The sequence below is a fragment of the Monodon monoceros genome, unplaced genomic scaffold, assembly GCF_005190385.1.
Source record: "Monodon monoceros isolate NGI ecotype Baffin Bay Population unplaced genomic scaffold, NGI_Narwhal_1 Super_Scaffold_4, whole genome shotgun sequence".
NCBI lineage: Eukaryota > Metazoa > Chordata > Mammalia > Artiodactyla > Monodontidae > Monodon > Monodon monoceros.
This window is the reverse complement of record NW_021703781.1, coordinates 50,699,097-50,723,087: the sequence shown is the minus strand read 5'-3', so window position 1 is coordinate 50,723,087 and position 23,991 is coordinate 50,699,097. Positions and strand designations below refer to the sequence as shown.

At 45.7% G+C, this 23,991-nt stretch overlaps 1 protein-coding gene across 4 annotated transcripts in view; it reads left to right on the top strand.

Moving 5' to 3' along the window:
- The window catches only part of ALDH18A1 (aldehyde dehydrogenase 18 family member A1), a 31,106-nt gene extending 10,508 nt beyond the window's left edge, over window positions 1–20,598 (top strand). For 2 of the 4 annotated variants that reach the window (XR_003797103.1, XR_003797104.1), the window contains 12 exons: window positions 2,445–2,569; window positions 3,576–3,720; window positions 4,402–4,475; window positions 5,674–5,767; window positions 8,252–8,472; window positions 11,000–11,137; window positions 13,564–13,759; window positions 13,863–13,984; window positions 15,978–16,164; window positions 17,181–17,276; window positions 19,565–19,818; window positions 20,366–20,598. Coding sequence is in view for 1 of the 4 variants with exons in the window: in XM_029245835.1 (XP_029101668.1) it covers window positions 2,445–2,569; window positions 3,576–3,720; window positions 4,402–4,475; window positions 5,674–5,767; window positions 8,252–8,472; window positions 11,000–11,137; window positions 13,564–13,759; window positions 13,863–13,984; window positions 15,978–16,164; window positions 17,181–17,276; window positions 19,565–19,746 (1,580 nt within the window). In the remaining 3 variants the exon portion in view is untranslated. Of the gene's footprint in view, window positions 1–2,444; window positions 2,570–3,575; window positions 3,721–4,401; window positions 4,476–5,673; window positions 5,768–8,251; window positions 8,473–10,999; window positions 11,138–13,563; window positions 13,760–13,862; window positions 13,985–15,977; window positions 16,165–17,180; window positions 19,111–19,564 lie in introns of all 4 variants that reach the window. The other 2 variants (XR_003797102.1, XM_029245835.1) reach the window with 2 other exon arrangements.
- Window positions 20,599–23,991: the final 3,393 nt, after the last annotated feature.

Below are 23,991 nucleotides of genomic sequence, written 5' to 3'. Positions count from 1 at the left end.
TCTCACTTTCTTAAGCTGTCCCCGTTTTACATTTTGACCCATAGATATGGTAGATGTGTCTAAAATAGGCCAAACCTACAGGATCCCAAAAGTCTCCCATTACATTCCCAGGAAGTCAGAAAAACCTATTTAGTTCCCTGCCCACACCCATGGCAGGTTAATATGGCAGGACTTGTTCCCCAGTTTACACTTCAGCAGCATAAGTGAAGGTCAGGGGGCTGCCTGGTGGAGGCAGGGGCAGGTACCAGTGCTGTGATCTGTCTCCTGCGCACGTGGAGGGTCAGAGATACCATACTTACAGATCAGTATCTTTACCTGTATGAAGTCTTGGTACCATGTTTATTCACTGTAAATTTGAAGTCTCAGGCTAGGAACAACTAAGCTGGGGTAAGAGTAAGCCACTCTGAAGAACAAGGCATTTTGGTTAGTCACAAGATTTTTTTTCAACTTCTGATGTGTACAAATACTGTGCTAGGTGCTTTATAAATGTCAATTTATTCACCCTTGTAGCAACCCTGCAAAGTAGGTAGGTTAGCCTATTATTCAGATGAAGAAATTAAAAATTGAGTTCACATTAGTTAAATGGTTTATTCAAAGTCACATAGCTAATACTTGGCAGAGGCTGGTTTTGAATCTAAATCTTTTCAGTTTAAAAATCTACACTCTTCTCTCCTATACTGCCTAGCAAGGCAAAGGATATGAGTTTGAGAGATCAATATATAAAATCCAACTTGAACTAGACTCTAGTAAACCTTAGTTTTAATGCAGCCTCAAACACCAAAACTGGTCGTTGGCAGGCTTGTGCTTTTCACTCTGATTAGTTATCCACTGAATATTGATTTTTAGAACATTATCTGAATTTTAAATATGCTCTTGGTGGGTTTGAGAGCTGCTATAAAGAAGAGGAGGAGGCAGAATATCAGAACGCTAGGAACTCCTAGGTGTCTCTGGGGGTTTGCCTTAGAATTGTCCAGTACTACTCATGATCTCATAGCATAGTGCCTTCTGAGATGAACCCAGCAGAAGACCCTGGGAACTGTGGGGTGCTGGGTTGAGGCGGATAGGGGTTGTGAGAGGTTATCTCTCTCTCCCTGTAATTGCTGCTCGTGGTTTGCACTACTTTGTTGTGCACTGGACACTAATGTCCTCACTGCTCTGATTCACTTACTCTCCTAAGGATGCACATGGCACGGTTGTGTTAAAGATTTGGAATAGGGCTTCCCTGGTGGCACAGTGGTTAAGAATCCGCCTGCCAGTGCAGGGGACACGGGTTCGAGCCCTGGCCTAGGAACACCCCACATGCCACAGAGCAGCTAAGCCCGTGTGCCACAGCTACTGAGCCCATGTGCCACAACTACTGAAACCTGCGCACCTAGAGCCCGTGCTCCACAACAAGAGAAGCCACAACAATGAGAAGCCCGTGCACTGCAACGAAGAGTAGCCCCCACTGTCCGCAGCTAGAGAAACCTCGTGCACAGCGACGAAGACCGAACACAGCCAAAAATTAATTAATTAGTTAATTAATTTATTTTAAAAAAATGATTTGGAACAGTGGAACACAGGGGTATATTTTAGCACAGGAAAAGCAGTAACTTAAATCCCAAAAACATCACTGCCTAAAATGTCCTTCAGCCAGTTCCTGACCACTAGCAGTTCCTCCCTGTCTGTGTGCCTCTTAGACCTTGACATGACTCCATTTTCTCAGGCCCTCTTTTCCCCTTATAAGGCTCAGACACATTCTTTTTTGAAGTGAAATTGTGAGGATTTTTAATCTCGGATGGTATGCATGTAACATTTTGTGTACCTCTTATTTTATGTCACGCTACTCAGTTATAAAGAGGACACAGGCTTTGTGGTGACAAATCCAGACTGAAAGCCAAGAGTCATGCGCTCTTCTGCTAACTCAGCCTAACCTTCAGAAAGGCTTACCCATAATGTGGGGAGTATAATGTGACTGTTTCAAAGGGTACTGTGAGAGTTAATGAGAACCTGTTTCATATGTCATGCCCTTGGAAAGAGTCACATTAAACAGTATACAGCTGCTGCACTGTTTGTGAAAAAGCCACTCATCTTTTTCAGTTGCATCCTTAAGGTTCAGCATCATAGTAGAAATGGCAAAGGTGAGGATAGCTTCCCTGTAGACTGTGGGCAGGGCCAGTAAATTCTGTGCCAGGGATATGGCCGTGCTCTGTTGCTGGCAAACATTCATTCATCAGGCAAAGTTATAAAAGTATGTAAGGTGCGTCCTCCCGGAGCTGGTTTTCAGTGTGAGTAGACTCCACGAATCCCTTGACCTCTTTTCTTGTTCGAGCTGGTGGAATAGCAGAATTTATCTGGATGAGTCGAGTACAGAGTAGTTATAGTTGGCAGGTCCCTCTGGAGGTCTGTCTTGGGGGATGCTCACTTCTGTTAAACAGCATTACCGACTCTTGTCCACTTTTTAGGCCTCTTTGACAACCCCCCAGGGTCAGATGATGCAAAGCTCATTGATATATTTTATCCCGGTGATCAGCAGTCCGTGACATTCGGAACCAAGTCCAGAGTGGGAATGGGTGGCATGGAAGCCAAGGTAAGAATCTGGTGCCTTTATTGCCTGTAACTAATTTAAAAACCAAACTGTATTTTATCCTTCTTACTTTTGTAATTGAGGGCTGATGCACATACACACTTAAAGATACACATATCTAAATACAGGTTTAATGCATATTGTGTACCTATATTTAGTCATGTCTTTCTATGTATTTTTATTAATATATTAAGCGTGTGTTCATATTATAACCTCCTCAAGGGCAGGGTCTATATTTTTTCATAATTCATAAATCCTCTAAGTGTTAATATTAGAGCTCAAATATCTTCTTTCTTTCTTTTTTTTTTTTTTTTTTTTTTTTTTTTTGCTGTACGCGGGCCTCTCACTGTTGTGGCCTCTCCCGTTGTGGAGCACAGGCTCCGGACGCACAGGCTCAGTGGCCATGGCTCACAGGCCCAGCCGGTCTGCGGCATGTGGGATCTTCCTGGACCGGGGCACGAACCCGCGTCCCCTGCATCAGCAGGCAGACTCTCAACCACTGTGCCCCCAGGGAAGCCCCAGAGCTCAAATATTTCTTGATGAAACCTTTAAAAAGTTCTTCTCTCACATTAATTGTTCTAAGAAGTTATACCCTTTAGGTACAGAATCATACGTAGCAATGGCAGAGAGGAGGACAAGAACCCCAGGTACAAAAGCCCAAGAGTGCTCATGATCAGATTCCAGGCAAGCAGCAAGCTGGACGCTGCAAGCTGGCACAATAAGTCCAATGTAGAAGTTATGTGTCCCAGTACTAGAGAGCCTTAGAGAACACGCTGAGCACAAGGGGCAGATTGGTTTATCTTTAGACAACACATGGCAGGGTTGGGTTGGGAAGAGTGCATGGGCTGAGCGTGTCTTGAGAGCTTCTGAACTGTGCAGAACCTTCCTACAGATAATTAAATTGCTCAATATCACGTTGTATTTTCTATGTTTTTGCATGTTTAAAGTGCAGGGGCCTAGACCCTACAAAGGTCTGAATCTTATCCATGGATCTAACTTCTCCCGTTAGGTGAAAGCAGCCCTCTGGGCTTTGCAAGGTGGTACTTCTGTGGTCATTGCCAATGGGACCCACCCGAAGGTGTCTGGGCATGTCATCACAGACATCGTGGAGGGAAAGAAAGTTGGCACCTTCTTTTCCGAAGTAAAGCCTGCAGGTAAGTAGTTCTTCATAGAGTCCCATGGTCTGTGGATGATTGCTAGTAACTCCATGGCCTAGATGGGGCTGAACACTGAGCTCTCCCTCTGGGAGGAGAGCTTACAAAATTCATGTGCTAACATGAAATATGGTATAGTTTCGAACACTGCTTGCAAAATTGGATTCTACTTTGGTTTTGTAAAACTTATCTAACCTGCCTAACTAGGCCTCCTGTTCTCACTAAAATCACTAAGTGAAAGAATATCAGCATCCATTTTCTCAGGAAACATTTGCTACGCCCATGCTGGATGCCAGATACTAATGAACACTGGAGATGCAAAGATGCATAAGAAATAGTATGTGCTCTCTCAGGTGTTCCCAAAGATAGCACTGCTATATAATCTGCTTTCAGAAATGCAAACACATTCGAAAATGTAAGCCAAAGTGGAATTGAGCAGAACTCTAGAAGACATAAATCATATTGTCTGCCCCACAAATGCAGACAGGTTCTTGTGTTTCTGCCTGAGTTAATCTGGTATGCTCTTCTGCCAGTTTATTGGTCAGAGTGATATCTGGATGTGAAAAAAGCACGCCAAGACCCTGAGCGTGTGCTGTGTGCCTGCAAGGAGCCCGTGCACGTCTGGGATAGTGAGGGGGCAGTGAGCTGACCGTGAGCTGATGTTTGCAAATGCTCTTGCAGGCCCTACCGTGGAGCAGCAGGGAGAAATGGCTCGATCAGGAGGAAGGATGTTGGCCACTTTGGAACCTGAGCAGGTAATAACCCTAGCTGATAGTTTTGTTAGTTTTCAGAGTGAGTCATAACTGTGAGGTTTAGTACACAGTCAAGCCTGCTGTTTCCCCCTTCATTCCTCGAGTCCCGTAGAGTTAGATCTGAGTTACAACTCTGATTCAGATTTGTTCTGCCTTTTTTCTTTTTCTAAATTTCATTTTCCCTTTTGTCTTGTATAGGCTTGAAGCCTAAGGTAGCTTTGCATCACTATGATGTTTTGATCAAAAGCATCATGAAAATCACGAGACCAGAGAGCCTTCCAAATCCTGCCACATACTGGGCAGGGAAATGTAGGAAAGTAACTTTTCCCACCTCATCCAAATCACCAAGATTACCTAGAAGATGGAAGTTCAGAGCCTGCTCCATGTCATAGCCCTGCCCTGTCCACAGTGACTTAGTCAGTTGAAGTAGCAGACACGATGAAGTGTGAGAAGGTCAGGTGGAAGCAGGGTGCTGGCTTCCCAAGGGTTGTGGTGTTGAGGCTGGATTTGAAAGTGATGTATATAGGTTTCTTCTGGGGAGTACTTTGGCCTGAGAAGGGAGAAGAAAATTTAAAATAACTACAAGTAGGAAAAGGAAATCCCAGGAGAACCCTAGCTTCTCTCTCTATTAAATCACTTCTTTTACTCCTTTAGTAATCACTACTCTGATTTGCCATGTTTCCTTATCTAGGTGGGTAAGGATTGGGGTCTCCTCCAGCATCCAGAACTGGGTTTTTCCCCTTTGACTGAATTCATTTAGTAAATAATTGTCGAAAAAGAAGAACTAGATGCAAAAACTTACCTGGGAAATCAGCTTTACAGCTGGTGCTATTAAATAGGTGAGATGTGTATGTCATGCTGATTCAAAGTGCTGGCGCCTGTCTCATGGACAAACTGAAAAATTCATCATACCCTCTCCCCCACCACAAGGCTGTGGTTTGCTAATCATCATGATCAAGAGTGGTAAAAGAGGAAGAAAAGTGAGAAGAAATGGGGAGGTTAGTAGTGAGAGAGGAAGGAAAAATGAGGGGAGCAGTGGTGGGAAACGAATGAGTGAAGTAAGGAGGTTTCAGTAGTTGATGACTGGGATTTAGGAGCAAGGCCTGGCACACTCAGAAGAGTAGGTTTAAAAGTGTGGTGTGTGTTCTTTATGGGGTAACATGTTTGCTTATTTGTTTTAATGTTTTACCTTTTTTCCTAGAGAGCAGAGATTATCCATCATCTGGCTGATCTGTTGACGGACCAGCGAGATGAGATCCTGTTAGCTAACAAAAAAGACTTGGAGGAGGCAGAAGGTAAAGACCAGGCAACTTAGTTATAGAGAGATTTATTTTGGGTTTTATTCTTTGTTTTACTAATAATTCTTATAGTCTGCCTAAAGTCAAGATGGTTATGGAAGAAATTACATACTGTATACATCATTTTCATTGAGGGTTGGTGGCTGGTATTCATTGGGAGTTTTCAAAGTACACGTACTACCTCCACTCCTTTTCTCAGATATTCCATATAACACCTACCCACCCCCCACCCACTGAGGGGCTTTTTCCTTCCATTCCCCACAGTCACAAGCCATGGCTACTGTGGCAATTTCAAGACAAAAAAGAAAAAGATTGAGGACCTCACTATTTTAGACATTAAGCTAATAGCAGCTAACATTTACTGAGGCCTTTCTGTGTTTCTGGGCATTATGCTAAGGGATTAAAAGGCAGGATCTGATTTTCTCTTCAGAACATGGTACCTATAAGGTACCTACTATTTATTATCCCTGTTTTACAGAGGAGAAAACTAAAGCGGAGAGAAGTTGTTACATGCCTAAAACCATACAGCCAGTGGCAGATCTGGGAACGAAACCCAGATGGCCAGTGCATATAAAATAGTTGTGGAAATAGTTTGTGCAGCCTGTGTTGAAAGATAGCTTATCTCCTAGTTCCTTAACCAGTACGTAGTCTGCCATCCAGAAATGCCCTTGAGGTGCTAATGGTAGCATAAGTGAGATGGCTGAACTCTCATTGAAGACAGCTAAATATGTGGAGTCAGGTAGGCCCTCATCTTTCTCTCCTTTTCTTAATTCTCTGCCTTTTCCACCCTAAAATAATGGGGGTTGATTTTACGGGGTTTTTAATTTCCTTTTCTTGTGAATAAATGTGCCTCAAATTGAACATCCAAATTAGTGCTGTTCCCTTTAAAGAAACCTTGCAGGACTCATCAACATTATTTTCATTCCTTAAAACATTTTTGAGCCATTACTTTGGAACTTGCTTTAGACTTTACATCTGGTCTTTTGAATTTTTGCAGTATTGGAAAGCCATAAAAAAATTTAAATAAATGGAAGAAATCTTTATTACTATTATTGTCATCTTATCCAATTCTTTAAGTTAAAAGAATTAAGACCCACAGGGGTTAAAGCTGCTGCTCAAGGTCACACACCTAGTTGTTGGTAGAACTCTGACTTCTGATCCCAGTTATCTCTCTCTGGAAATCCGCAAAGACACACATGGCTTAAGAACAAAGTCTCAGGTATACACAAGCATGGTAATCACCTTTGAGTCCGTGAGCCCATTTCAGGAAATTTATCCCTAAGAAAAGATTGCAAGAGGAAAAACTAGCTCTGTATATAAAGTTTCTTAGAGCAGGATTATTTATACCATTGAAAACTGGAAACAACCTGAGTGTCTAATAACATAGGTACAGTCATGTACATTGAACTGTATCAACTCAATGGAATATTGAGTAGTAATTAAAATAATTTTGGCAACATGGAAAATGTACGTGCATTGAGGTGAAAAACTAGAGTATAATATTTAATATGCACTACAATTAAAACGATTTTTACCACATGGGGAGAAGTGAAGAAAATTAATTAAATTGATGTAATTGGTTGATAAAATTATGGTTTAATTTTTTTTCTAATATAAGGTTGGCTCCTCCCCTCCAAAGTAGAAGTCTTTTTATAATTTTGTCTTGGTGGTTGTGACTATAAAAAAGAAGGGGAAATTTTTCATAATATCATTCAACATTAACCATAGTAATGATTTGTGATACGTGATTCCAAATGGTTTTCCTGAGTATGTGTGTGTTTGTGTGTGTGGAGAGAGAGATGATCACACTGTGCATGCTGTTATATGCAAATTTAAAGAAAATTCTGTATATGAACTTACCATAATTCTATTTAAGTTTTTATTTCAAAAGAAAACATCTTTATTACTTCTGCTTATAAAAATAATTCACTCATTATAAAAAATTTAAATAACGCAGAAAGATAGGCAGAGATCATCACTGTTCTTGATGCTTTCCGACATCTCTCTGCACGTGTATATGCAATGTGTGATAACTAGGGTGATGTCATACATGCTGTTTTACAGTTTGCCTTTTTCACAAACTACATCCTGGACAGCTTTCCATATCAGTAAATACAGACATTTATTTATAGTAACTGCATTGTACCCCATTGGCTGAATCTATAGGTAGAATCCAGTTTCCCACTACAATAGAAATGCTGTGATGAGTATCCTCACTACGTGCAGGTTTGCTGATACAAATGACAAATTTCTGGAACCGAAATTGCTGACACCAAGGGTGTGGGTGTGTCCATACCTTTACATGATGATGTATACTGCCCAACTGCCCCTCCCAGAAAAGCTGTGTAAATGACATGTCCTTGTCTCCCTGAGACCCCCTGAGTTCCATGTCTGTTCCTAACACAGTGCCATGTGTTCAGTAAAACAGCCATAGCCCGCCCAGGTCTACTGCTTCATCATGTGCTCTTCACACCTCTTCAGGGAGACTCGCAGCTCCTCTGCTGAAACGTTTGAGCCTTTCCACGTCTAAATTGAACAGCCTGGCTATCGGTCTGCGGCAGATCGCAGCCTCCTCACAGGACAGCGTGGGGCGGGTTTTGCGCCGGACCCGAATTGCCAAAGACTTGGAGCTCGAACAAGTGACTGTCCCGATTGGAGTTCTACTGGTCATCTTTGAATCTCGCCCTGACTGTCTACCCCAGGTATGTGACTAATGCCTGCCATTAGGGTAGAAAATTGGAGGAAGAGCTTCTTTTCAGGACTCAGATAAATCTCCCGAAGATATCTTTCTTTTCTTTCCTTTCCTCCCTCCCTCCCTTCCTTCCTTCCTTCCTTCCTTCCCCCAGAGGTAATTTTTGAGACTTTATTCTCAGGTTGCGCTTAAGGCAATTTATGTTTTTGATTTTTCTGGTAATTCTAAAAAAGGTAATTCATATGTCCATTTTACAGTTGAAGAAACTGAAGCTTATAGAAGTTAATTTTCCTGTGACATTTGTAAGGATGGAGCTGGGCCTCCAGCCCAGATGAATCTCCCATGCCATGACACGGGAGTACATTTCCAAAAAACTTAGGACTTCCCTGGTGGTCCAGTGGTTAAGACTCTGTGCTTCCACTGCAGAGGGTGCGGGTTCAGTCCCTGGTCAGGGAACTAAGATCCCACATGCCGTGCAGTGCGGCCAAAAACAAAAACTTAGCTCACTGGAGCACTTTGTTCCCTGACCACAGGGTCCCTGCTAACTTACTGCAGGCTCATTCATCTAATAGCTGGTTTTGCCCATGTGAAAAAGACCCATTTATTATCAGTGTCGCAGATGGCTTCCTGTAGGTACATCTCTTAGGAAGAAGAACTTTCAGTAGTTAATGGAAACTAGCGTGTGACCCCCTTTAAGAAATCTGACAAATCACAGGCTAATTGAGGCAAAACCATGTGGCAGAGGTTTTGCCAAGTGGCCATGCTCTGAAGTACAAGGTGGTATTAGAGGGTGGTCTTGCTCATTGCCCAAAATTCTCGCCCAGAAATCTGGAACCACTTCCCCACTGGACTGTCCAGTAGGATGATACGAGCCTTTTCTTTGCACTAGCCCCAAAGTCTCACAGAGAGATTCTATTTAAAAACAAACAAAAGGGACTTCCCTGGTGACACAGTGGTTAAGAATCCGCCTGCCAATGCAGGGGACACAGGTTGAATCCCTGGTCTGGGAAGATCCCACATGCCGCAGAGCAAGTAAGCCCGTGCGCCACAACTACTGAGCCTGCGTGCCACAACTACTGAAGCCCATGTGCCTAGAGCTCAGGCTCCGCAACAAGAGAAGCCACTGCAATGAGAAACCTGCACACCGCACGAAGAGTAGCCCCCGCTCGCTGCAGCTAGAGAAAGCCAGCGGGCAGCAACGAAGACCCAGCACAGCCAAAAATAAATAAATAAATAGATAGATAGATAGATAAATAAATTATTTATTTTTAAAAAATAATTTTAAAAATAAATAAATAAATAAGAACCAGTACCTTTTTACGCTAGGGCATAGGTGACCATGGGAGTTCCCCATGCTCTGTGGAGGCTATTCCCTGACATGACCTAAAACCAGCTGGTCCACCAAGGCACTCTCATACCATTGGGGTCTGTCCTCAGCCCCTTTCTGGCTGTATATCTGTCTCACAGAGAACCCCCAGAGATAACTGCAGAACTCCCACCAGCTGGTAGAAGTGGGTCCTAAGTCTCTCTTTAGGCCGTGTTCATGAAGTTTTCTCTGCTACCTTTTATCCATACTAGCGAATACTTCATGAGGGAAAGGTTTCCTCTTCAGCCAGTTACAGCTGAGGTTCCTCACATGGCATCACAGAATCCAGGAATCCTAAAAGTTATATGTAGAATGCTGTGTGTTTGTGCATTTATCTGGGAAAAGTTTACATAATTTTTGTAAGGGGTTCATGAGCAACAAAAACAAAAAGGGATTAAGAACCATTAATCTGGAGATTAACGTGTTCAAGCAAGTTTTTTAAAGTTTCTTTTGATACATTACAAAAATGGGAAGATTTTCATTCATTCATCCTGAGAGCATTCAGAAAGTTCAGCTTCAGGCCTTGGATGATCAGGTGAGTGTCATTAGCTCTTGGCTCTAAGAGGGTAACTAACCCCCCTCCTGGATGGCCTGCTTCCTCCTCCCAGCAGTCTCTGCCGCAGCTGTCCGGGGGCTGGCAGCTCTGGTCCTCTCCAGGGTCTCAGCACCAGCCATTAGAGCTCTCGGAACAATGACAGGGCCCGGGTACGATGTGGCCAGAGATGACGCCCAGCCTGAGTCAGGTGGAACAACACCTGAGTCAAGAGGCCGCTGAGCACCTGTCCTCCACCGTGGCCAGAGAGGGGAGTGCTCATGTGACCCTGGGCACTTAACTCAGGTTACAGCGTAATGGTGCTAAGGAAGCTGTACAGTAGAGTTCCTAAGGTCCGGGGCTTTGGCTCTGGAGTCAAGGCCCCCCCCAGCTCTGCCGCTTATAAGCTGTGTGACCTTGGGGAGTCACCAACTTCTCTGTGCTTCAGTGTCCTTATGTGTAAAGCAGAGGATAAAACAGGTACTTAATTCACTGGACTGTTGTGAAGATGAAACATGGTAGGCCTTACAAAGTGATTAACAGTGGTTGGCACAGGAAATGTGCTCAGCGAGCACTGATGTTACCCTTACTTTTACTGCTTTTTCCCTTTGGTTCATTGCTCTCCTCTTTGATCTGCAGGTGGCAGCCTTGGCTATCGCAAGTGGTAATGGCTTGTTACTCAAAGGAGGGAAGGAGGCCTCACACAGCAACCGGATTCTTCACCTCCTGACCCAGGAGGCCCTCTCAATCCATGGAATCAAGGAGGCCGTACAGCTGGTAGGTCCCTGGGAATGAGCCAGGTCAGGCCCAGAGGGGCCAGGTCAGGTCTTTGGGTGTTTGAAGCAAAGCTTAGGCCACATAAGGCCAAGCCAGTGCAGACAGGTTTGATTGGAGGAGCAGCAGGTCCAGTGTGCCGGTGACATTAGACAATGGCAGGGCTGCCTTGACCCAGCTGGGTCTTGAGTGGCTCAGGAAGGTCCCTCTCATACAGCTGTGTCGTGGTACCACTGATTTACAAGAATGCCTGTTAGCCCTTCATTCTTAAGGTCCCAGGCAACAGGAATACCAGACCCAGACTGTGAGTGAGGCCTGGGCTCTGCTCACTGGTGGTGATTTAGGCCAAGTCAGACAGATACATTTTATGAAGGTTTGTCAGAAACCGTCATGCAGCTTGTAAGTATGAGGTCATGCTGTTAACACTGTTATTATTATGGTCATTATTTTAACCATTGTGTCACTCTCCTCAACCGTCCAGTGGAGGTTTTGAAGTACTAGATAGTTTTATTGAGTACCTACTGTGGGCAAGGCACTTTCATTCCATTATCTCATTTAATCCTCACAACAACCTTGTGAGAAAAATTATTAGGTCCATTTTATAGATGGAAGAAAAATAGGCTCATTGGTAAAATAACTTAGCCAGAATCACCCAGAATTTAGATTTGGACCTAGGTTGACTCCAGATCCTTCTCTTTTTCCCTTGAGGCCCACTCACTCCAACATTCCAGGATTCCGTTGGCTGCTAGGAGGGTGTCTACAAACCTGCCTTGTTACATGCTCCCTGACAAGAAGCTGGGTTATTCTTACAGCAACATAGTGGGTAGAAAGAGCACAGGCTGTAGGGGCTCCAATCCCAGCTGCTCCATACCCTAGTTTAATTCGACAGATTTCCTCCTCTCCTCCTTCTTATTGATGTATAACATACATAAAGTACCCTAATCACATGTGAACAGCTCTGCAATTGTGTCCGCTTACATACACGCATATAACCACCCCCCACATCAAGATACAGACTATTTCCAGTACCCCGAAGTCTCCCTTGTGCCCTTCCCCATCAGTAGGCCCCACCCCACCACCAGGAAACCACTTTCTTTTTACTTTCTTCACATTAAATTTCTTTTGCCTATTCTTGAATTTCATATAAGTGAAATAATACAAAATGCACTCTTTTATCTGTATTTCTTTTGTTCAGGTATTTCTTTCTCATGTCCATGAGATTCATCCTCATTGTTGCATCTAGCAGTACTTTTCCCTTTTTTATTGCTGTGTAGTATTCCATTTATATGCACGTACTACAGCTTATCCTTTCTTCTGTCGATGAACATTTGGGTTGTTTCTGGTTTGGTGCAATGCAGATTAAAGTTGCCATGAACCTTCTTGTACATGTGTGTATATTTGTACTTCTCTTGTGAGTAACATGTCCATATGGGGGAAAATTAAAAATCAAGAGGAAGGAAAAAATGTCCATAATCTCAGAGTTCTAACACAAGCACTTTAGTCACTCCAGCCAGCATCCCAGGGTAGAGGTTGTCAGCAGAAGTCGTGGAGAACTGTGACTCCCTAGCAAGACCAACATGTCATTAGGCTGTGATTAGAGAGCCAACGGAGCAGCCACTTCCTTTTGTGATCTTCATAGCCTGGCATACTCTGTACCTCCTCGACCTTCCAGAGATAGCACGTTGTACCTCTTCTAGCATCTTAAAAATGTCTGTCCTGTGTTATGGCTAGTCATAGGGTAGTCCTGTCTTCCCTATCAGACTCTGAGTTCTTTGAGGGCAGGGACCCTGTCTTGCATGTTTTGTAATGCAGAGCACAGGACCTAATGTGTAGAGTTTGATAAGCATTTGCTGGACAACTTTCAATTCCCATGATCAGGAACTTAATCTTGTTTTTGTTTTTAATATTTATTTATTTATTTATTTTTGGCTGTGTTGCGTCTTAGTTGTGGCACATGGGATCTTTGTTGAGACATGCAGGATCTTTTCATTATGGCGTGCGGTCTGCTCGGGTTTCTCTCTAGTTGCAGCACGCGGGCTTCTCTCTAGTTGTGGCGTGCAGGTTTTCTCTCTGTAGTTGTGGCACGTGGGCTCCAGGGCACTTGAGCTCTGTAGTTTGTGGCACACGGGCTCTCTTGTTGAGGTGCGTGAGCTCAATAGTTGGGGCACACGGGCTTAGTTGCCCCGTGCCATGTGGGATCTTAGTTCCCTGACCAGGGATCAAACCCACAACCCCCGCATTACAAGGCAGATTCTTTACCACTGGACCACCAGGGATGTTCCTTAATCTTGTTTTTGGAATAAGTTTTCAGAGCATCAGACTTAGTTCTCAGGAGATATAGACATTTATCTGTGAAAGGGATGCTGCTACTTCCATATTTTGTGTGATCAGAAGATGTCATCTTTATCTTTTATTCTCTGCCTTTTCAGGTGAATACCAGAGAAGAAGTGGAAGATCTTTGCCGCCTAGACAAAATGATAGATCTAATCATTCCACGCGGCTCCTCTCAGCTGGTCAGAAACATCCAGAAAGCTGCTAAGGGCATTCCAGTGATGGGGCACAGTGAAGGCATCTGCCACATGTACGTGGACTCAGAGGCCAGTGTCGACAAGGTCACCAGACTAGGTGAGCTCAATGGTGTCCCGTTTTATGCGGGCAAAATACTTGTCGTGTCCTCGGTGGCTCAGGATCATGTTAATAAAAACCATTTTTTGTCCTCCTCTTTCAGTTAGAGACTCTAAATGCGAATATCCAGCCGCCTGTAATGCTTTAGAGACTCTGTTAATCCACCGAGATCTGCTGAGAACACCGTTATTTGACCAGATCATTGACATGCTGAGAGTGGAACAGGTAGGACAAGTCCATCACTTCCTGTCTTCCCTCCCGAGATTTAGAAGCCTGTGGGATCAGACTGGGAGCAGCTGCCATACCATTTAAGGAAGTGTGAGAAGCAATATTTTTGAGCATCTGCCATATACAAAGTTCTGTGCTGAGTACACAGTGAGTAAGACATGCCTTTGCCTCTGACAGTCTAGTGGATGGAAGAAACCCATACACAAATAGCTTCATTCCAAAGCGGTGTGTGTTCAGTGTTAAGAGGGTTCAAAGATAAAGCAGGTCACATGGCAGCCCACTGAATGGACTCTTTCCTGCCACCTCTTATTCAGGTGGCATACAGTTTATGTTTCTGAACACACATTCTTGTTTGGATTTGATTTGAAAAGATTGTGCAGAGATGTTTTCAAACCAAAGATTTATATACAGCTGCTCCTCCACAGATGTCTTCAATTACCGATATTAACGTGCTTATTGATACAGTGATATTTGGGAGTGAGCAGTTCGTATAATGTCCTCTCTGGATTATTTTCTTACCATGTCATTAAGATTATAAACCACCAGTGCCAGTAAGTTTTGAGTATAAATGTACGCTCCATCCTAAATTCCTGATTGCAGGAAAGATAGATGTCCTCCAGGTGAAACTGGACAATCTTAAATTTTCTGTCAGGATGCATTTTAAGCTTTAATATCTGATGTCAGAATCATGTAAACTAGCACAGCAGTGGAGAAAGTGACTGCTGGTCTTCGTTGCTTTGACCCTGAGCATGTGTCTCTTCCCTTCCATCCTTTTGCTGAAAAGGAAGACTTCAGTCATCTTATAAATGTGGCATGGTCCCAGTTTGGAAAATGAAAATAAATGTACCCCACAAATTATAAGGGAGTTAGATCACATGATCACTTACGTTTGGGGCCTAACCTTCCACTGGTGGCCTGTTTGAGTGCTGACGTATGCCAGGCAGCACACTGGCCTGGACTGGACAGGAGGAAAGCTCTCCTGTATCCAGGAATAAAGCCCCCAGCTCTGATTCAGACAAACCCACAATATCCTCAGCATTGCCTTGAAATCCCTCAAGTCAGAATGGGCCAGTATGTGTACTTCCGCACCTTGTAGTGCAGGAAGTACACCAGAGGACGACTTGCACATGGACGGGGTTCCAGCCCCTGGGGAACATGGTTGGACCCCAGGCCTGGAGGAAGTGTGGTCCCAGATAGGAAACCATTCAAGGCCTTGGGAGCAACGAGGACATGACAAATGCGGTTTGTTGTGACTTGAGCCAAGCCAAGAGCTTGGCCCTAAAGAATCAAGGCGTGAACGCTGCCCTGGGAAGGTCTCGGAGAACAAGGCCTGAGTGGGATCACACTGTGACCGGGGTCCCCAATGACCAGCCTCAGCATCCTTAAATTCCTCCAGCCAGAAGCAGGATTAGCCCCAGAATCTGGACCTGAGCTGAACCTGGAAATGGGGCCAGACTGACAAAGTCAGAAATCTAACGACTAACCACAGTTTGAAGTGGTTTCCAACCAAGTACTGTTTTCCTCTAAAGCACGCCTAGGACTTCTCCAGGGCAGAGGGAGTAGAAGTGTGTTTGTGGCATCTCCCTCTTTCCGTCTGAGTCCAGTGCCTAAGTCCCACATGCCAAGAATGGGATTTTTCTCGTCACGTGTTCGTTTTAGTAAAAGGCCAGCAGTCAAGGGCTTATGTCAGTAGCCCATTAAATGCCTTGCACATTCTTCACATTCAGAGGCTTCCTGCTGAAATCCCTGCTCCAGTTTTCCTGGGGGCCCATTGCTGACAGGTGGCCGTCAGCATTTCCCAAAGCAGAGCATCCTGGAGGGTGGAAGGCTGCCTCTAAAAGGAAGCAGGGACTAGTTTAGTTTCCAGGCCACAGGAGCCCTGGACTCATCACCTTCAGGCTCGTCTTGCTGTTGGATCCCAGAGGGAGGAGTGTGCGCTCGCCTCTTTCTGCTGTGTTTATGTCGTTGCCCCGGATTTCCTCTGTCCCAGGTGAAGATTCACGCAGGCCCCAAGTTCGCCTCCTATCTGACCTTCAGCCCCTCCGAAGTGAAGTCCCTCCGAACTGAGTACGGGGACCTGGAACTGTGCATTGAAGTGGTGGACAGTGTGCAGGAGGCCATCGACCACATCCACAAGTACGGCAGCTCCCACACGGACGTCATCGTCACAGAGAATGGTAAGTGTGCAGGGGCTGCAGCACACGGGGTCTGCGGGGTCTGCGTTTTCTGCCTTGATCTCCAAGCTGACCCTGCTCCTCTCAGCCCCTCTTAGCCTGCAGGAGAACGTAATCTCAGTGGACTGATAACAATGCCTGGTGTGGGCAGCACTTGCTGGTTTGCTGAGTGCTTTTACATCTGTTATCTCGCTGTGTTGTCACAGTGGCCCCGAGGGAAGAGGTGATTCGCTCCACTTTACACGTGGCTCACTCTGTCTCAGAGGCGTTACCATTTAATCCATGCAGCAGTCTTTCCCGGTTGCTGAAATAAACCCATTTTACAGCTGAGGAAATCAAGGTTCAGGAGGTTAAGCGCAGAACCAACTAGTTTAGGGCAAAACCAGCTCTACAGTCACTCATTCCCTCCACAGGTGAGCCTGGGTGTCAGGCACTGGAGGCCTGATGGTAAAGGATGCCAGCATGGCCCCCTCAGGGAACTTCCAGTCAGTTTACTGGGGAATCACAGCACCACCAGTGAAAACAGTTAATACTTGAGCACTTGCCATCTGCTAGGCTCTGGGATGAGTGCTCCATGCTGTTGGTTCATTTTATCCTCTCTGCAAGCCTGGGAGCTGGGTAATATTGTCAGTCCCCATTGTACTCAGGCACAGAGAGGTTCAGAAGCCTGTCCACAGTCACCCAGCTGGTGGGTGTGGAGTTGGAGTTGAGACTTTGGCATTTGACTCAGAGCCTATAAACAGATAGTGTAGACAGGCCATTGCAGCACTGAGGGTATGTCTGCAGGGAGGTCTGGATTCCAAGCCAGTCTTTCCCAGGTACCTACTCCTTCAACAACAGGGCTGATGAAGCTGGTTTGCTTTCTTTCTGTTTTAGATTTTTCACAAGTCTGCATGTTTAATACGTGGGGAAGCACCTCAGGGGCCTGGGCCCTGCCCCAGTCAGGCCCTGTTGAGTGGCTGGAAGCAGGATGTTCTCCCTGGGCCATCCTAACTCAATTTCTTCCCTTTATGCTGCAGAGAAGACAGCAGAGTTCTTCCTCCAGCACGTGGATAGTGCCTGTGTGTTCTGGAACGCCAGCACTCGCTTCTCTGATGGCTACCGCTTCGGACTGGGTAAGAAAGAGTCTGGTCGGGGAGAAAGGAGTCCCTTGTGAATCACTGTGTGGCCCCAAGGAGCATGGTGAGGGTGGAGGAGACACCTGGCCTTTACAGTCACATGCATGATCAAGATGATGCAGACATACCGAGGGAAGGTTGGTTTATGAGAGAGAATGATAACAGCTACCATGAACTGGTAGAAGTCCTGTGTTCTAGGCATTTCACATGCTAAGAAGGTAGGTACTTGTATTTCCTTTTTCATAGATGAGGATACTGAGATTCAAAGAAATGAAGTAACTTGCCCAAAGTCATGCAGCTGGTGTTCAGACCCAGACTTCCGTGAGTCCAGAGCCTGGACTCTGCCACATACGGCAGACCACAGTGTGTCTGCATGCATGGCTTATGACAGGTGTGCATGCCAAGGTCCCGTGAGAGCACTGCCGCTGCAGACTTACTCCTTCAGAGGGACACAGCCAGGTTGCCTCAGAGCTAGGAATCCACCCTGAGGACAGGACAGAAGAAGGTGTTAGTACCTATGCTGGGCTGAAGTATGAGCATCAGAAACAAACAGGTAAGTCCAGAGGTGCAAGGTTGACTTCTAATGCAGACTTTGAAATAAAAAGCTTCACAAAGACACCCTCCCCACTTCCGTCATTAGTAATAAATTCTCCATCCCCCAGTAGTATAAGGAGCCCTCAGACAGTCGCTGGTTTTCAGGGGTACCATTTTACAAAGCTCCAGTAAGGCATTTGTGGCACATCTGAGAATTATTTCAACTACTTAAAACATTTTAATCCCTCTGAACGTTTGAATAGAAAACTGCCTAGAGAAATAGTTCTCACTGAATTGTTAAAGGTTATTAAAGGGAATTTTGCTGTTATTCTTAGTCATTGGACTCTTTATTTTTAGTTCCCTGTTTCTGTTGTGTTGGGGTTTGATTTAATTATCACATCACTTGCACTGATCTTTGTATTCCATGTTCTTGAAGAAGACATAGCACACTTGTAAGGGCTGAGGTGCCCAGCTTTCAAGTGAAAGTCCAAGATGGGGGAGGAGCAAAGACCACTCCATTGTCTTTCCATCAGCCACTCAGAGCAAAAGCTCAGACTCTGGTTGGGTTAAGTTCCTGTGAAATGCATGAATAACAGTAACAGATAATATTTGTTGAGCATTTACTATATTTCCGGCACCGTGCTAAGTGCATCACATGCATTATCTCACTTAGTTCTACATAATGGATTCTATTATTTTCTTCCTTTTCCAAAAGAAAAACCTGAAGCAAGAGATGGTTAGGTAACCTGCCCAAAGTCATGTGATCTCTACGCTATTAACCCAGAATTTGAAGCCAGTGGTCACCATCTCCTTGCCGACCACTGCCCCAGGCACCTCTGCATTCGGGTCCTCGCTTGCTCCTCTCTGCCTGCAGCGGCTCTCCACTGCTGTCCCCTGGCCAGCTTCTCATTCAGGTTTCAGCCAAAGGCACCTCCTCAGGGAGGCTCCCACTGACCACCCTATCCAGGGTGCTGCCGCCCTGCCACACAGCCTCCATCCCAGCACCCTTCACTGCACCCCATCACCACATGGAATCATTTGTTGAACTGTTCTTTGGCTGCCTTGCCCACAAGAATACAAGCTCCGTGAATTACATCAGTTGTTCACCACTTCATCCCCGGGTCCCAGCCCAGTGCCTGCTCAGTGAAGTTGTGATGAGCAAAGGAGCCCTGCCTCAACTGCACACGGTGCAGAACACCAAGCCAGACCTGGGAAGAGCCCCGCTGCCCCACGTCTGAGGCTGGAGCAGGAGGGAGGAAAGTGAAAAGCTCCCTTTGGTGTAGCCAGCAGCCATCTCGTGAGCACCTAGGAGCTAGGCGTTCTAGGGAGTACCTAGAACATGTCCCTTACCATCTAGGGTTTAAAGGATACTCGGGGAGGTGAAACCTCTATACACTGTCGTACACCAGAAACAATACCCAAATGTCAGATGATGGTACGCAATCCAGACACAAGACAGATATCGGAGACAGCACTTGTAGTATTGTCAAAATGAACTGGGGATAAAATACAAAAGAGAGGCCCACGGTCAGGCCCCTTCTTCTTTTCTTAAAGAAGGGGCCTGACCGTGACTCACAGCAACCAGAGAACATGTTTATGGGGACAGTGGAAGTCAGGCTAGCCCAGGGAGGGTGGGTCAGGAGAGGGCAGAGAGAGGGGGCCAAGTGAGGAGAAGGAAGAGACGTAGACCTGGCGGGCGGTCAGGAAGCAGAGGCTGGGAAAGCCACACCCTCATCCATGCTTTTCCACAGGAGCTGAAGTGGGGATCAGTACATCTCGAATCCACGCCCGGGGACCAGTGGGACTGGAGGGACTGCTTACTACCAAGTGGCTGCTGCGAGGCCAGGACCACGTGGTCTCGGACTTCTCAGAGCACGGAAGTTTAAAGTACCTTCACGAGAACCTCCCTGTTCCTCAGAGAAACACCAACTGAAAGCATTCAGAGGAGAGCCGGGCATGTTCCGAGCGGTCTTCACAGTTAAACTCACCTTAAGCCTCTCAGAGGGTGAGCCAGGTCTTTTCTCCCACCTCCTGGAAGGGCCTGCCTGTTGGAAAGTGCCCCTCAGCATTTACTGGGCCGTGTGGCAACATCAGCCTGGACTAAGGACTCTCATTGCCGCTCACCCTTTTCTTTCTTTCTTTTTAAGGTAGAAAATAATTGCCCTGGATATAGGGATTTTGCTTAATTGCCGGAGGGGGACTTCGCTTCACATAGTGCGGTTCCCTTCAGTGGTATAAACAGAAAGGTGCGGTTTCCCCACATAAAAGGCAATGGAAAAATCATGGTCGCTTTTTACCTTTTATCACCTCAATGAGGTAGAGTCTCCCTTGGCATGTGGTTGTTATAAGAGCCAGTCGTACCTGATAAGTCTCCACATTTCCTTTCTTTCACACTTAGTCGTCTTCAAAAAGGAAAGATTTGGAATGTAGAGAGAGGCAGCTCTTTTTAGCATTCTCGTTAGAAACAATCACAAAAATAGACTGAATCATCGGCACTAGGAAGACTGACCTTTTGTATTTATTTGTGGAGTAAATATAAATAACCATTCCAGATGCTGTAAGCCTCTGAATCCAGGAGCTCGGCACTGCCTGTGACATGGTTGGAACCTGGAGCTGCAGACAGGAGGTACAAGTTTCAGGATGAAAGACCTACAGCCATTGTGCTTGAAATTTTTATATGAATTATTTTGTCATCCTATCCTCTCCCTCCAAAACAAAAATTAGAGGATTATTTTAATACTTTGGATTCTTGCCCCCTTTTTGAGAAATAAAGTTCTTATGAGAAGCCTGTGTGCATGATTTAAGCTTTCTCCGTCACTTGTTGTTACCCTCTTCCTCTTCCCTCCCTTGTGGCCCTCACACCCCACTGTTACACAGTCTCTTCTCTGGAAGTTGGTTGGGGACAGAGGCCATCTGCCTCAGCAGTGTCAGTGGAAGCAGCACAGGCAGATCCCCAGGGGAGGGACTCAGGCTGAGAGAGAGGAAAGGAAAACATGATATGAAGCCCCAGCAGCTTAGGGACTAAAAACACGGTGATGGTCTGAAGTTCATGGGTGTGACTGACATGAGCGTGCCGTCCTTGTGCCGTGTCCACACGGCATCCACGTGGATTGTTCTGCCCGTCGCGTTGCCTCAGGATCGCCTGCTTCAGTGACAGCCCTAAGCCCTCCCTGCCTCCCTCCATCCTGTTCTTAAGGTCCTTGGTGCCTGACAGTCTGCAGTTGAAAGATTTCTTGTCTCATGGGGGCCCTCCCAAAGAAATAAGTACTGACTTACATGTTTCTTTTTATCCTCTGAGGAGGTTTTATGAGCACAAGAATTATGGTGTCGTGTGGGGAACATGTTCCCGGCTGGCTCCAGGCTGCACCTCTCATCCAGACCCTTACATGGTCGGCCACGTTACCCTGCCTGCCCCGCCCTCTGAGTGGGGAGTTCTGGCATAGCTTGCCTGAAAAGGCAATAAACAAAGTCCTGCCTGAAACTCTATGGCAAATACCACAATCAGCTCCCCAACCACACAACAAACGCCCCTGGAATCGAAAATAGAAAGTGACCCAAGAAGGCCAAGCCCTTGGGGAAGACTCCACTGAGGAGGCAGACCTGGAGCTGGGCCCTGAGAAAGACAAGTTGTAGGGTAAGGAGAGGCGAGAGCATTCAGGCAGGGGACTGGGGAAGCAAAAGCCAGAGGTGCGGATGAAATGCAGGTCTGGGGAGCAGTGAATATACCAGCTTGGGGCTGAAGTTCATGTGGGTAAACAGGAAGGTAGTACATCCAAGACAGCTGGGAGACAACCTCTACCGGAGCCACCCTTCTTAGGGCGTGGGATGGGGGTGAGTTTAGTGCAGAAAATGCAGCTACAGCTCAGTCATCCAACAAGTCCATTCTCCCTTATGCAGCCACCTCAGTCCTTAGTCCATTTCTGCAGAGAGTGTGGGCCATCAGTCGCCGTTTTTCCACCAAAAGCAGAGAGATTCCCAAAAGAAGGCCAGGAGGCAGCCGTAGCTTCACAGGGACCCCCCACCCGGGCAGTCTTCCAGTATGTGGCTTGTCCTAACTATAGGAATCTGGCTTTTTATTCTGAAATCCCTTCTGTGGTCCTGCCCTGCTACTTCCCTTTCTTGGCCACCAACTCCTGGCAGCACCGGCTGTGAACCAACCAATCCTGAAACTCCCACCTCCCCACCGAGGGGAAAAAAAGCCCTCAACAAATGTTTTTATTCATCAAGCCAAGTTTACTTGGGTTTAGATTTTCTGTTACTTAGAAATAAAGATGGTAATAATTATAAAGGTAAATATAATAGTGATAAAATTAATATCTGAATGATTCAGTATATTCATATATTATGGGGGCATTTACAGAATTATTCATATGGGAGGAAAATTGGGCAGCCAAGGACTGGATTATAGTAGGTGTTATTTGTCTGCTCTATATCCTTTATTTTATGAAACCATCTCTTCCCATTTTGCAGTAACCCAGCTCAGTCTCTGTGACTTGGGGTCGGGGGGTGTTCATCTCCCTCTGATAAGCCACCTAGTAAGCCTGTCTTCGGATTCCCCACTGTCTAGCGAGGAGCAGGGCACACAGGTGCTCACCGACCACCTGGTGACATGGACTACCTGGGCAGAGTTATGGAGGTGGAAGTGGGACTTCTCTGAGATCCGTGGACCATTCGGGACACTGGTGGGAGGGTGGCAGCCTAAAATGGTCATATGTCTTTGCTGACCCCAAATCATTTCCTAGTAACTGAGCAGCGTCATCATTCTCGCCTAGCCGTGCACGAAACATGCCTTGGAGTCTGTTGGAGTGGAAGGTGGGTTAATGTTACAGTGTTTTTTCTGCTGGTGCTTCTGGCAAAAATCAGTGAAGACCTTTAAACCATTCTTTTGGCAGCACTCCCCCTCCCCCTTTAGTGAGGATGAGTTGTAAAACTTCATTCAGTATTCAGTCAGCACCTATTATGTGCCATGTGCTGGGAATAAGAGACATTATCCCCACCCCACCCCCGCCAATGGTTCAAAGCTTAACCTGAGCATCACTGCTCTATCCCCAGATAATTATTCTTCTTAACTCCCAGTCTTTACCACCTATTTTACCCCTATTCCTAGGAGAAACCCTTTGGCCAATAAGAAGACACCAGACTAGACAGATCTCCAGACAGGAGGGGACGCAGGTTCACTACCACCTCAGAAAAAAAACAACTCGCTGTGGATTCCACCTGGCCCTAAGATTCCTCCAACACTAGAGGGCAGTCAGGCCCCACAGACCTAAGGAGGTCGGTCCAAGTCTGAATGAGCTCCACGTGCCAGCATCCTCAGACTGTCCACCTGGAGATGAAGTGCTGGCACAGTAAAATAACTTCCAGAGATCCATTTACTTAGCAGGTAAGAACATAGGCTTTTTTTGGATAAGAGGCAGATGAGAGTTTGGATCTTGATTCCACCACCTGCTAGCTGTCTGCGCTGGGGAAAGTGTCTTAACATCTCAGAGCTTTGATAAACTTATCCATAAGTGGGTTTTGTGAAATTATATATAAAACACTCAGCACAATATCCAGCTTATGGTAAATCTTCAATAACTGTTAGCTGCACTGTTTATTTTGTTCTGAAGAATAGCTTTCACTTAGTTCTGTACATTGCTATTTTATTTAAAGTCCAAACATCTCTTCCTAGGAAATGAGGTGGGGACACTCTTAGGAGATAGTCTACTATGTACCAGGCACTATAGCAAGAGCCTTACAGATGATGCCACAGCAATCTGAACGAATTATCTCCATAGGCACAGAAACCAAGGATCAGAGAGGTTGAATAAATTCCCAGGTCACACGGTTACAAAGTGGCAGAGCCTAGATTAGAAACAGATAGCTAGACTTCAAAGCTCTTAACCACCACAGCAGGCTGTAGCAGTAGTGTTTTCCCAGAAGTTCCTGCATCTTAGCCCAAGGCAAGTTGTAAGGCAGAAGAAGGAGGTTGCCATAGCTACTAACTAGACCCCTTTTCAAGTAATCAGATCCTAGGTCTGCTCCAGTTTTGCAAGAGGAGATGCTTGTCTGGAAACTCTCCTCAACACCTGCCCCTGGAAGGAGCCGACTGCACCTGAATTATTTACAGAGTCCCTAGACATTTGATATAATGAGCAGGTGTGGATGCTTCTCCAACTTTCCCCCAAACATGCCTTTA